Genomic DNA, 14,653 nt, shown 5'->3' with positions numbered 1-14,653 from the left:
CATTTCTTTCCCATGTAACTATTCCTCCTCCAGGAATTTTATCTCACCCTTCCTTTTAAAGCCATCCAAACTGATGGCCATCACCACATCTTGTGGGCGTGAGTTCCGTAGTTTAACTCTGTGCTGCGTGAAGGCAATTCCAATAGCTCTCACTGCTTCTTCTACATCTTAGTTACTGGAAGCAAGTGCTTTACACTAAAATATGTTGGCCTCGCCTCCTTTCCCTTTGGCCACGCCCACCATCAGAATGCGCCCTCGTCAGAGCTTCTCTGGAACGGAATTCAGCCCTCGGGCTCAAAGACACTCTCCACCTCTTTGGTCTGAAGCAGCAGGGCTCTGCATTCTGTGCTACCCGGAAGCTTGCCCGCTCCCTGAACCGAATGACGGTGGCGTCAGAGAGACCGCTAGGCCTATTTTTAACACTTCGGTCTTAAATCCTCCATCTGATCTCTCCAGGAGAGCCGTTTCAGTGGTTTGCATCCCTCTGCGCGTGCCTGTGTGCGCGAGAGATGGAGTGTATTTTTGTCCCTCCTTTGCTGCGCGCGTGTTTATAATGCATGTCATCGGAGCTTAAATAATGATCTGAAAAGGACTTGTTTATCAGGCAGATTCCCCTGAAATCATAAAAGCATTAATAACGTCGTGTGTTCCCAGGCAAGCTGGAGCATTAGCATCCTTTTAAAGGACAGCATGACTTTCTAAGGGCGAAAACCTCCCTTGCTTTTACGTCTTGAAATCTGAGTCTGTTCCAGTGCCCAAGTGCAAGGGGGGGTTCTCTTTCTCCTCCACCCCCCCTTCTTTTCTTACTTGCAGGAGATTTTCATCTCTTCCGTCTGCCATGAGGCCTCTTTTGGCAAATGAACTCGTGAGCCACGGAGAGAAAACGGGGAGGGCCGGGGAAAGGCTTCGAGGGCGGGTGGGGCTGGGGGGGGGAGAGAAATAGATGAGAGCTGTTTAGAGGCTTGTCCATTTTATTCTCGGAGGTGTAGTCAAGATATAATTTCTATTGATCTGTAATAGCGTGTGTGCGTGCAGAGGCGTTTCCAGGAGAGATGGAGCGCCCAGCTGTGTAACGAGACAGCCAGGGAGGGTGTAATAATATAGAGAAATTGAACAGAGTAGCTGGATCGGTACAGGGTGTTGGGGGGGGGGTGGAAGAGGAGGAGAAGGAGAAGGGGGAGCACTGACAGAGGAGACTAGACTACACTTAAATCCATCTACCCAAAATAACCCAACAAGACACCCCTAAGAATCACTCCACCGTAAATAAAATAAACAGGGGAGGCCCTGCTGCTTAGACAAGCATGTGGGAAAGGCCAACCAGTGCTGTTAGAACAGCTGCTAAGCCTGTCGTCAAAGCAGAAGGCTTAGCAGCTATACTGACACTGGGCACTATGAGAGGCCCATAAGCAGGACATGAGCTCTGCAGTGGCCTCCGGCTCATGTTCTCAGCAACCGGCATACCATGAACTGGTCCTGAGAGTCATATTTGCTATGATATTGGAGGTACCATATAGCCATACGCTGTGTGAAGAAGCTCTTCCTTTGATCTGTCTTGAATCTCCCACCCATCAGCTTCATGGGATAATAACCCCCATCGGGTTCTAATATTTTGAGAGAGGGAGAAAAATCATAGAATCATAGAATAGTAGTGTTGGAAGGGGCCTACAAGGCCATCGAGTCCAACCCCCTGCTCAATGCAGGAATCCACCCTAATGCATCCCTGACAGATGGTTGTCCAGCTGCCTCTTGAATGCCTCTAGTGTGGGAGAGCCCACAACCTCCCTAGGTCATGGGTTCCATTGTCGTACTGCTCTGACAGTCAGGAAGTTTTTCCTGTCTCCCTATCCACCTTCTCCACATGTCTCCTCTGAACCTCCTTTTTTCCAAGCTAAGCAATCCCAGCGGTTGTAACCTTCCCTCCTAGGGAAGACGCACCAGCCCCTTTCTGGATATATTTTTTTTACAGCTCTACAATACCATTTTTTAGGTGTGGTGTCCAGAACTGCTTTCCTAAACACTTATAATTTCCAAACCCACTTTTTACTCTAGAGGGTTAAACTCCAGGGCATTGTGTGCCACGTGACAGGCAGATAGCAACTTACCTGAGTTACATCTCAAGGTATCTTTCTTTCCCTCCTAACTATATTTTTTTACATCCCTCCCTTTCTGTTTATAACAAATGCAGGAATCGCTCCATGTGCAGCCGAGCTGGCGAAGATGGAGTAGGTGGAATTTAAATACCTGCCAATTTGCAAAACCGGTGCCCCGGGACACTGGAGACAATGCTTAGACAGAGCTGGGTAAGTTTTATAACTGTTAATAACATTTTGAAGCTCAGCAGGCACAAAACAGCAAAAAGGAGCATCATTTTTTTAAAAAAACAACAACCTAAAAATTATTTTTTTTGCACCAAGCAAAAGGTAGCTTCATGCGCCGGATTTGGGAAGGAGGTGGGTAGATTGTGGTTCTGTGTTGTTGAGTTTGGTCGCTGTTTCTCCTCTCTTACTTTATCTTCTCCCTTAAAAAAAGAAAAAAGACAGGAAAAGAAAAAGTAAATTTACATTCTCTACTTCTCCCAAGGACTCAGCCTAGGATACACTTTATCCTTATCTAATATTGAACTGCCTTCTATCTTGGTCCTTTTGTCAATGATGAAAGGCCTCGTCAGACCGTGCCTCACGTAGGATGTTCCGTGTCTTCCCATCTCTACAGCCCAAATGTAGGGACGGACTTCTTGATGGTGTTGGTGGTTGGATGTGGGGGAGAAGACAGAGGTGTCTTTCTGCAGAACAGATCCATGCTTCCCTCCAGACCCACCCACAATCTGCTGAAACAACGCCAGACATGAGCCAATTTATTTATGCCATAGAAGTGAATGGTGATGCTTTGGAGGCGACCGTGGCTCACAAGTAGAGAAGTCCTTGTGTTCGATCCCCGGCTTCTCCAGAAAGGGTTGGAAAAAACCTCATTATTTATTTATTTAAAATATTTATATCCCGCCCTATATCACTAAGATCTCAGGGTGGCGTACAAATGAAAACATACAGTATAAAACAATAAATATACACAGTTAAAAACAAATTGAACCATAATCCAAGTTAAAACAATATATAATTTAAAAGCAATAGATGCAGTTAAAACAGTTAAAACAATGTGCCAGTGAGTTTAACCATCAAAGGCTTTGTTCAAAAGCCATGTTTTCACTTGGCGTCGAAATGCAATCAATGTTGGTGCCAATCGGGCCTCCAAGGGGAGGGCATTCCACAGTAGGGTTGCCACCACAGAGAAAGCCCTCTCCCTTGTCCCATCATAACATATATGTTGCATTGGTGGGATGCGGAGAAGGGCTCCTCCAACAGATCTAAGGTCTCATCCTTGAGAGCAGCTGCTGCCTGTCAGTGTTGGCAATACTGGGCTAAGTTGGACCAAGCTTCTGACTCAGCAGGAAACAGTTTGCTATGGTTTACCCAGACTGTACCATTCTAGCGTATTTTGATGATACTCTATGGAAAAAGCTCAAAGTTCACTGCTTATCAGCATGCTGGTGAAAAAGCTAGGTTGAACCCTTTCCCCTGAGGAGCTAGCTTTCTGCATTCAAAGAGGTCGTTGCGGAGTTGCTTGGGGGAGGAAGCATTCAATCATGCCTTCCTCCACTTCCCGTCCGAGGTGGTACAGCCCAGGAAATCTCTCAAGACCACCATATCTATATATTCAGCTGTTGCCATGCATTTGGGCAGGTCCAACTGTTCCTTTTTTCTTTTCTTTTTTGAATGATTTTATGATTTCAAACATCAGGTCCATCTGTTTCTGAAGTGTAGTGAGGAGGGGCTGTGAGGGAGAGTGGGGTTTAAAGCCGTGTTTGCTTCCTCCCAGTTCATTATTTTATTTTATTTTAAAAATCTTAAGAAATAAAATAAAAAGTCAGGAGGGACAGGGTGTCTGGCTGGTGCTAGGATAGATGTCCATGGGTACATTATGACCTGTGTTCACCACGTTGGAGAACCCAGAACTAGAGGGGCGGTCTCTCTATCGCCAGACTCCTTCAAGCAGAGACTGAGCAGCCGTGCTTTGGGAAAATGCTAGTTTTGGAAGCCTCCGTTTATTTATATTTCTGATCTAACTCACCTTCTCGAGCAGGGGATTGGACCAGATGGCCCTAGACTGCTCATCGGAGTCTCGCGTTCTATGCATCCTGGTCTTCAGTCATTGTCTGTTCAAATGTCTTCTGAAGTTGAGGCTGAATTGGGGCCTGCAGCCACCAACTGGGTGTAGGTTCAGGGATAGTATTTTGAGAGTACATGCCTCTCAGAATACTCGACATGCAACGGGGTCATTATCCCATGAAGCTGATGGGTGGGAGATTCAGGACAGATCAAAGGAAGGGCTTCTTACGCAGCACATAGTGAAATTGCGAAATTCACTACGACAAGATGTGGTGATGGCCACCAATTTGGATGGCTTTAAAAGGGGGTTGGATCAACTCCTGTAGGAGGAGGCTATCCATGGCTACTAGCCCTGATGGTTGTGTGCTACCTCCAGTATTTGAGGCAGTAAGCCTGTGTGCACCAGTTGCTGGGGAACGGGCGGGAGGGTGCTGTTGCACCATGTCCTGCCCTGTTGGTCCCTGGCCAACGGCTGGTTGGCCATTGTGTGAACAGAGTGCTGAACTAGATGGACCCTTGATCTGATCCAGCCTCAGGGCTCTTCTGATGTTCTCATGTTCTTAAGTTGTCTCCCTGGTATGGCAATCCTCCACCACATCTCCTGCCCATATTGGCTCAAGCCGTTGTGTTCCCATGAGATACCTGTCTTGACCATGCCTTTTGCTGCCTTTTCAGCTGAAAGCTGTTCCCCGCCACACACACACATCTGTTTTAAGAAAAAAAATTAGCTTGCCCCATAATGAACCTTGAGTTAATTAGGATTATATTATGATAGCTATTTCCACCGTCGGCACCTTCGTTACGAGCTGTGTGTTGATGCCGCAACGTGGGGCCATGTCTGCTGAAGGAGCATCCTCTCGACCGGAGTGTTCTCGCCGCGGCATTATCATCACTGCCGTCAAATAAACGGGAGCCTCATTACCGCGTGCCCTTTGCTTCCTTCCTCCGGAACACCTTGTGCCGCTTTCGCTGGAGGATAAAAAAAACACAAAACCCATCTCCGAAGGAATTTTGAGTATAATTGATTTCTCTCTCTCTCTCTCTCTCTCTCTCTCTCTCTCTCTCTCTCTCTCTCTCTCTCTCTCTCTCCTCCCTCCTCCTTTAGACTCAGAGATAGTTTGTGGCTAGCTTCTTTACTGTGGTTGGTGCCTACCGGCTATTTCGAACAGAAGCGAAAAGCAGACCACAAATTAATTCCGTCTTGGACACAATTTAGGATTTTCGGACGAATCTTCGCTTTCAGGAACTGAAGATGATAGAAAGGAAGTGAGGCTTACAGGGAAAAGTAGAGAGGGAGACATCTCTCTCTCTCTCTCTCTCTCTTGTAATACTAGAACCCAGCAGGAAGCTGATTGGTGGGAGATTCAGGTCAAATAAAAGGAAGGACTTCTTCACACAGTGCAGAGTTAAATTACGGAACTCTCTACCACAAGATGTCGTGATGGCCACCAATTAGGATGGCTTTAAAAGGGGGTTGGAGAATGATGGACTAGATGGACCCTTGATCTGATCCAGCGTCAGGGCTCTTCTGATGTTCTCATGTTCTTAAGTTGTCTCCCTGGTATGGCAATCCTCAACCACATCAACCACAGCTGGTTGGCCACTGTGTGGACAGAATGATGGATGAGATGGACCCTTGGTCTGATCCAGCAGGGCTCTTCTTAGGTTCTTATGGATATTATACATGGAACTGCAGAACTTCCATGATCAGGGCCAGTCTACTTTTGAATATCAGCTGCTGAGAGGAAGCAGAATTTGGGGTGTGTGTGTGTGTGTGAGAGAGAGAGAGAGACAGACAGACAGACAGACAGACAGACAGAGAATTGAGAGTATGCACACACGGAAGGGATCCACTTTCTCAATCCCAGCGTTAGCAAAGATGTCGGAATCAGCACAACAGAAGCTCACCGGCATTCTCCAAACTCCATCTTGAAGCCCCTTCTCACTCGAGGCCGTATCAGATCTCAAACTTCTTAAATTTCATTTCCGCACAGCAAACTGCGCGCTTTCCCATGCATAGGTTTCCAAATGCACACATCCTCTTGTGCGCGCCTTTGAAACGGACACCTTCTCTTCCCACGGATGAAAGCACATTCGGGCCCATGGTTCGAAACCATGAACTTCTCGGGCGCATTCCCCTCCCCCCCAATTGGGGTCAAATGAAGTTTTCTTTTGTCTGCGGATCACACTGCAAGCTTGGAGATGGGGAGATTTTGTCTACGGATTGCGTCGGAGCTGGAAGGTGTGAAGTGGGTAAATCGTGATCAAATATAAGCGGAAATGAATTCCTCACGCACCCCTAGGCCTTTATTCTCACTGGCCACTGAGCTGGGAAGCCCTGGGCAGGACTTGCCAAGGGCACGACCAGCTATAGCTCTGGATTTCCAAGTTGTCCTTTGGTTTAACCCATCCCCCCCGGTCTTATTTTAAGCAGCCTTTTGTTGCTGAATGGTCTGCTCCATTTAATTGGAGGAAATCCTCTAAATTGGGATGTCTCCCAGGGCACGGGAGATGGCGGGACCTTGCAGAGGGCCATGCCCAAACCGTTGCTTCTCTACGCACAACGCTGCCCTCTAGTGTGTGCCGAGGGATGTTCATCTGTGTGTCCCAGTGCCTGGATTGGGTACAGCTGGTGAGAATCTCCCTTTTCCTCTAACTGTGCAGGATCCAACCGGGTCGTTCCATTCGTGCGAACGATGTTGTTCTAGCAAAAACCAGGTTCTGAACACCGTACAAAAGAAGAATCCAACCAACTCTACACCTGCGCATGTACGTTGGTGCGCATGGTTGTCCCTTTCTGCTTGTGCAAGCCCACAAATGGTTGTGCGTTCTGCTTGTCTAACCTGTCGCACGACCGGTTGTGCAAGCGTCATGGGAACTCACTTGCTCAGCGGAAAGGTGTGCTGTTTTGAGTTTGCAGAACGCCACCGCTAGATTCCACTCAATGTTTACTGATGGCATCTCTCTGGACTGTCAATGAAACATAATGCGCCCGACCAGATTGCAGGCCCAGTTTCCTTGTTTTCCAAAGTGTCCAAAGTGTGCTTGACCATGGCATACAATAGCCAAAGCTAGACTGCGTCTGGACATGAAGGTTCCATTGAGGTATCGTGTGAACCAGATGACAGGGCAGGATCCAGAATGCTGGAGAAGAAGATCAGTAGAACAATGAGAAAACCCTGGGGTGTCGCTTGTGTCGATCCGTATCAACGGACCACTTGTAGCCACGTTAATTCCTTTCAGGAGCAAAGCAAATGGTGCTTAATTCTTCATTCAGGTCCAAGCCAGCTCCACAACACAGAACAACCTATTGGTGTTGCTGGAAAATTCATCCAGCATCCAGCTGCATGAAAGGAGACACATGAATTATTATTATTATTATTATTATTATTATTATTATTATTATTTTGTGGTGGTGAGGAATGGCTGACTTCCTTTACATAAGAACAACAGCAAAGAAGGAAAGGTTTAAAAGTAAAATTGGCAAATGCCATTTATAACCCTTCTTTAAATGTATGTACACATCAAATTATTATTATTATTGTTGTTGTTGTTGTTGTTGTTGTTGTTAATCTCTTTCTTGCTCATGGCAGTTTTTCTAGATGGACATGACGGGCATTGCCAAGTCATGCTGTCTTTTACAGATTCAGGGATTTCCTGACAATTGAGCATGTTTTAAGTAGGACTGCTTTCTGGATGTTGACGTGGATGTAATTTGGTAGGCCCAGTTTCTGAAGGTTTTCTGTATAGTTTTTTGATGTGATGCCAGTGTCTGATGTGACTAATGGGATAATTGTAACCTCTTTGACTTCCATGGCCAATAGTGTATATTTTCCTCTTTTTTCCTCTTCCTTTTCAACCACATCTTTGTCGTTCATTATTGCTATGTCGATGAGGTATGTGTTTTTTTTCTTTTTTATCTATGACCATTATGTCTGGTCCGTTGCAAGGTATTGTTTTGTCAGTACAAATTGTTCTGTCCCAGTATGTTTTATGATCTGCATTTTCCAAGATTGTTTCGGGTGAGTATGTATAATATGGTGTAGGTTGTTTGATAAGGTTGGATTTAATGGCCAGTGGTTTTGGTGAATTATTTTTGCAGCTGTATTGTGTCTGTCCGTATAGTCCATTCCTGCCAGAACTTTACATCCTCCTGTTACATGGTTTATTGTCTCTTGGAATTGATGGCATTTCCTGCCTAGTTCTGATGTTACATTGTTATCTTTTATGATGTATTTTTGGTAGTTCTTGGTTGCTATAACTTGATCCTGTGTAGCTATTAGCCATTTATAACCCTCCCTTAAATATATGTACACATCAAATTATTATTATTATTATTATTATTATTATTATTATTATTATTATTATTATTATTCTGAGTTTCAAGGCATGCCCCGTATCTCCCGCGGTGGGGATCTATGTGGCTGGTTGACAAAGAGTTAAGCTTCTAAACCAAGCCAATGTGTGTGTGGCGGTGTTGGAGAGGTGGAGCACTGGAAGAGAGGGACTGCTTTCCCCCCTCTCTCTCCTCTCCTCTCTCTCTCTTCCTCTCTCTCTCCAATAAATCCGGCTTAAAGGACAAGAGCAGAGGAGGCTACGATGGATTAAAGAACAGTCTGTATAATACAGACACCAGGAAAAGAGGGAGAGAGGAAGAAGAAGGGGGGGAGGAGAAAGCACGACAAGGAGAGGATGAGTTGACGCTGGCACCCCAAACTCCAGCTGCTAATCAGGTTCTTCCACAGAAGGAGAGAGGCGAGGACTGGACAGGTCCATCCTTTGGGTACCGCTCACAGCATCCCTTGGGTACCACTTGCCTTTGCCGTTCCTTGGACATCTTTCTGACACCGCAGCTGCCTGCCTCTTATCTCTCCCTCGCTTTCTTTTTGTGTGTGGTGGGGGCATCCTTCCTTTCTCAATTTCCCTCCTGCTTCGATTCGGGCAGGCAGCCGTGATGTACGCCCGCCCCGGCCACGGATGCTCCGGCGCCCCGTCTCTACCCGTGTTGCCGTCCGGCGCCTTGCCATGCGGAAAGCCGGGGTGCTTTTGAACCAGATGGAGTTTCTACTCAGAGGGCCACGATGAAGCGTCTGCTGCCTCTTTGCTTGCTATTCAGCAAACTCCTAGATGCTGTGTTCGGTGAGTGTGTGACACCTGCTGTGATTTTTTTTGGGGGGGGGAGGAGAAGGCAGAGATGGGGGGGTTGGATCTCTTCCTCCCCTCCCCTCAAGGGAGAGAGAGAGAGATGTAGCCCAAATCCTCGGCGATCCGTTTCCAAACCCAGCACGGATCCGTGTAAACGGGTCTCACTCCCCAACCCCCAATGGAGCCAGAATAATCCCAGCTCATCTCGCAGTCGGCATCCTGTTTGGATCAAATCCGTGAGGGGCAGGTTCTGAGTATGGATGGAGCAGGATGGATCCATGGGTGTTACCCTTAACTTATGCCAACTTTCACCAGCCTGGTTTTTGGGCTGCCTCCCCCTCCCCCCTCCCCCAGTCTTTAAGCATCCTCTCTTGGCTGCTAACAGCGGAGTTATTTTTTTGCCGGAGGAGACAGCAAGAAGGAGAGATGGTGTTGTGTGTGTGCCTCTGTGCCACGCTTTTCTCCTCTTTTGTGCCCAGAGATTCTCTCTCTCTCTCTCTCTCTTCTTTTTTCTTCCTTAGTTTCCATGGTGTGTGTGTGTGTCGGGGGGGGGGGTACTAATACTAATTCTTCTAATGATGATGATGAAAAAGCCCTTCTAAATGCCTCTCCCCCCCCCCCCCGCCCCGGCAATCAACATGCATTGTGGAACGACTTGAACGGCGCTGATCACTTTCCAATTGTATTTTTGATGAGTTCTTGTCTCTGTGAAGAAAACACAACTCAGTTTGTGTGGAAATAAACACGGGGGGGGGGCGGATTCGGGGTGATACGGCTGCGAGGGCTGGGCAGGCGATAAGCGGAGGATGAGAGCCGAGGGTTGGTAGGCAAAGAGGATTGGGAGGACCGTCCGCTGGTGGGTTTATGGGTTAGCCTTGGCGATGGTTCGTCAGTTGAGTTATCTCAATTGTCATCTTTCGAAGGTTGATTTGCAATGGCTTTGCCCAGAGAGGGCACTGGGGAAGGGTGATCTAAACCTTTCTTTCTTTCCTTCCTCCTTTCTTTCTTTCTTTTTCAACTCTGGTACGGTTTGTAGCTCAGCCGTGTGTACCCCTTTGGTGTATTCTGTGCGTGTGTGTGTGCGTGTGTGACAAGGCTATTGACTTTGGACCGAAATAACGCAAGCCACCGAAGACCTACATTAGCTCAACCTCTCCAGGGGTTATTCCAGGGCAGATGGTGGATGGCAAGCAGAGGAAGAAAGGACGAAGTCCCCCCCCTCCCTTTCTCTCTTTTATTTTTCCGGGGCAGAGAAATTAATTCAGCAAACAGACCTGCCAGTCTGTGGCATGTGTGTCAATAGACCGAAATGGGCACGGTGCCCGGCTTTGATGTCCTGCACTATTTTGGGTCCGCGTCCATTCCTAGTTTGATATCCCTCCCTCTGTTTCTGCATTGGGAGGGGGTGTGACTAGGAAGGTCTATATAGGAGAGGGGGGGTCTTTTCTCTTTAATGCAGTGATTGGGTTGTGGGGGGGAAAGGAAATTCGGGGTGACCACAGAGGAATTCTATTTGGAGGCGCCTCCATTTGTTAGATTGCTCATTTGGATCGTACAGTTCTACAGCCTGCGGATTTGATGCTCTGGTGTTTCTTTTGTATATCACCCAAACTGACCCTTTGGGGATTTGAAAGAGTAGTGACTCCGAAAAACGCTGGGCGACTGGTTGAGAGAACAAGTCGCTGAAGGGATGTTTTTGTTGATTGTATTCAGAACAAATGGAAGCCGTTTTGGGAGCAAAGAAAGATCACGTTGTTCAAAGCCAGAGAGGGGTTGATTTGCGGCAGCTGAGGCTGACGATGCAGGATGCAAGCTTTCGACTTCCACAGGACTCTTCTGCCGGCGGTGGTTGTTTGAAGAAGAAAATGCACAGAATTGTGCTGGAGATGGAGCTATTTCTACCTGGCTCCCTGATATGTTGTCTGAAGACTTCGTCCAACCCAAGGTGGAAAAAGGACGTAGCGGTGGTTTGAGAATTAGATTGACCCTCTGGGGGAATGGGCAGCCTTCTGACAAGGATGCATCTTGCCTCCCTTGCTTAAGTCATCTTGATATATGGTCAACTCCACCAGACCCTTTCCAGTGGTGGTACTTGCTGTCCGTAGACGTCAAACAAACTCTGGCCTAGACCGTCGGTCAAACAGTCATGGGCATGGATGTCCTTCATTCATTTGCAACTCGTAGTTTCCATTTTTATGCACCTGAGAAGCACAGATATCTGGTTGTTGTTTTGGTCTCATCTACTTCCATGCCTGTTTATAGAGTGCCGTGAGCACAAAAGACAAAGCACAGCTCTCTGCCCCTAGGAACTTACAATTCTACATTCCAACAGTGGGTCACTTGGGGGCGAAGAGAGAAAGAGAGGTAACAAGGGATGAGGCCACTGAGATGGGATGGGAGGGGCCATATTCCAGTGGCAAAGGGCCTACTTTGCATGAAAGTGGTCCCAGATTCTATCCGGGCAGGATGAGGCCCATCTCTCATAAGGCGGAGCCTGAGCAGCCTCATACATCCCATAATACAAGTGATAACAAGGAACCGTTATGCATAGTCTTCGTAACACTAGCATTAATTGGATAAGCGATTACAAGAACTGCTTTGCTCCAAAAGGCATCCTTTTGAGGACATTTCATACCAGCCCTCATGTAGCAGGGAGTTCCGTTGGTTAAATCTGCAGTGTGCAAAAAGGCGCCTTCCTCTGCCTTCCTTTCAGCTGGGTGTCAGTCAATATCAGTGACTCCTTAAGCTGTCATAGCTTGGGAGTAGCTTAACAGTCACTCTGTAATCTTCAACCAAAGGCAGTGTAGTGTAGTGGTTAGAGCTTTGGACCGGGACTCGGGAGATCCGAGTTCCAGTCCACACCCAGACATGAAGCTCACTAGGTGCCTTTGGGCCAGTCACTGACTCTCTGCCTAACCAACCTTGTTGTGAGGATAAAAACAGGGAGAAGGAAGGCCATATACGCCGCCTTCGGTTCCTTGCAGGTGGAATGTAAATGCAATAAATAAATAACCCGCTAAATCTTTGGCTGCAGGTGAAGGCTCCTGAATGGTCATACTGGAAGCAGAAGAATATAAATCGCTCAGTAGCCAAAGGGGTAGTAGACCACATGCTTACTCAGAAGTAGTCATGGAGGCTTTCTGCCAGCCACAACGTTGCATGAGATTTGCAGCCGTCTTCTGGCAGGGATTCTTTGGCGTGACTTCTCCCCATCTCAGCTACCGGGTTAGAATAAGAACCGGCGAGTTCAAAAGTCTTGGTGTGTGATGCGCTCATTCCCCCAGCAGAGGACGCCTCGGTGCGCATTCCCTGGCAGTTGCAAGTGGTGTGCGTGGCAAACTTTGCCAATTTTTGGTCCGGAGATCAGCCCTATGGTTTCAGGAAAGATCTGTTCCCACCCTCCTCAATCCCACCACCTCCTCCGTCTCCAAACTGCATCTCTCTCTCTCTCTCTCTCTTCTCTCTCTCTTTCTCCTACTTCCTCTTGGGACTTCACCCGACTGCTTTGTTCTGCAAAAGAAAAAGAGAAAAACAGAAAAGAAAACAAAGAAAGCCTTTGAATAATAGAAACACAACAGAAGCCGGACTTTCTTTTAAAGTAAGGCAAAGGTGGCCATAGTTTTCCTCTCAATATGACAACGGACACTGCAGGGATCGTCCTGGCTTTGAGCTGCTACACAACACCTTAGCCTTGTTCTGTTGTGTGAACCCAGGCAGCAGGGCTTCTTTGAGGGTTAAATAACCCTCAAATAACCCATGGTTTGCTTCAGGGTGATCTGAGGGTTGTCTGAGGGTTGTCTAACCTTCAAACAAACCCTGCAACCTGAGTTTGCATGACACGCCAAACCACGCTGAGTTGAATGCCCGTGAGCACCATCCCAAAATGGCACCTATGGGCACCTGTCACAACACAACAGCCCCCAAGGGTAAATTAACCCAAAGTGGGGTGTTCTAGGGATGCCTGCCACTGGGATATCAATAATAATAATAATATATTTATTTATTTATTTGTTACCTGCTTCTCCCTCTGGATCAAGGCTGGGTACAACACAAATGCAAACGCCATAAAATACATCATTATTATTATTATTATTATTATTATTATTATTCGACAGAGTTGTGCAGCATGTAAAAATCCATTTCCATTTGCGAGCCAAGCTGCAGGCTTCCCCCCCCCCCCCCAAATTCCGGGAACTTTTTTTTAATGCATTCCCCCCCTCCCCCACAGGTTTTTAACCTGTTGGTTGTTTTATTACGGTTTTAATTTTTGTGAACCGCCCAGAGAGTTTCGGCTATTGGGTGGTATAAAAAGGTAATAAATAAATAAATAAATAAATAAATAAATAAATAAATACACAATCAGTGCACATTTCTGAGTCATGTGTGCTAATTTGGCCATTATTTGCACGACTTGCTCAGAGAAGTTCTGCAAATTGCAGGCCCCACAGGAGAGAAACGCACAAACACCTAGAAAATCCACAAGACCGAGTTGGACATTGCAGCGGGAATTGGAATGAAACCTGGTTTTTGCGGGGGGGGGGGAGGAAAGCTCATCAGATTCCACCCCCAAATAGTTTTCTCTGACGTACTCCATTTTATTCCTGTAGCCATGATACCGCCCCTACTGAAGAGAGTTGAAAATGCAAACCTGCACCCGCTTGAACTGTTTTTCCCCTCTATGATGGTCTAACAAATCAGAAATGTAGAAACAGTTTAAAAACCAGGAAGGTGGCTGGGGACAAAAAGAACGGTTAGTTGTGAGCTTCGTAACAGGAGTAATACCCACAGCCATCTGATGGGCCAGCCTCAGAAGACCATCACGTTCATGGTCTAAAATTACCTAGCTATACTTCAACCTGTTGTCTAGACTTCAATTCCCACCCACCCCCAACCTCAAAATGGGATGGTAACTCCACCCAGCTTCCTAGGAATGGTTGCTACGATTTCTGATGCAAGTCAGGTCTGGCAGTATCTCTTTAAGAGACACGCACACCTGTATGCATGCTTCTGATCACGTGATGTGTCGGTCAGCTGACCCAGTGGGAATCTATAAAAGGGGAGATGTTCGTTAACAGCAGGGAGCTGGTTGCCCAAGGAGAAGAAGGGAGTGCTACAAAAGTGAATTGGGGGAATCACACGCCCTAAAAATAGTCTTATTCAAGGCTCTCATTTTGGCAAAGATGTTTTGATGTTGCAGACCCGTTCCACATGCCCTGGAGTAAACCAGAGTTGGGTGAGTCATGTAAACTCCTTATTTCTGCTAGCTAATGAGAGGTTTTCCCCTGCTAGGGCTGTTCACCACAGCTGTGGGCTCCAGGGTTGATGGCCTCCACCTGTGGTTT

The 14,653-nt window shown here is 47.0% G+C and overlaps 1 protein-coding gene across 1 annotated transcript in view; it reads left to right on the top strand.

Annotated features, from left to right (window-relative positions):
• The first annotated feature begins 9,066 nt into the window (after positions 1-9,066).
• The window catches only part of IGSF21 (immunoglobin superfamily member 21), a 161,913-nt gene continuing 156,326 nt past the window's right edge, over positions 9,067-14,653 (top strand). The window contains exon 1 of the mRNA XM_063145127.1: positions 9,067-9,305. Coding sequence (XP_063001197.1) covers positions 9,248-9,305 — 58 coding nt within the window. The 5' untranslated portion in view covers positions 9,067-9,247. The remainder of the gene's footprint in view (positions 9,306-14,653) is intronic.

The sequence above is a fragment of the Elgaria multicarinata genome, chromosome 20, assembly GCF_023053635.1.
Source record: "Elgaria multicarinata webbii isolate HBS135686 ecotype San Diego chromosome 20, rElgMul1.1.pri, whole genome shotgun sequence".
In the NCBI taxonomy this organism is placed as follows: domain Eukaryota; kingdom Metazoa; phylum Chordata; class Lepidosauria; order Squamata; family Anguidae; genus Elgaria; species Elgaria multicarinata.
Note: the sequence above shows the minus strand (reverse complement) of the source record. Positions and strands in the feature narration are given on the sequence as shown.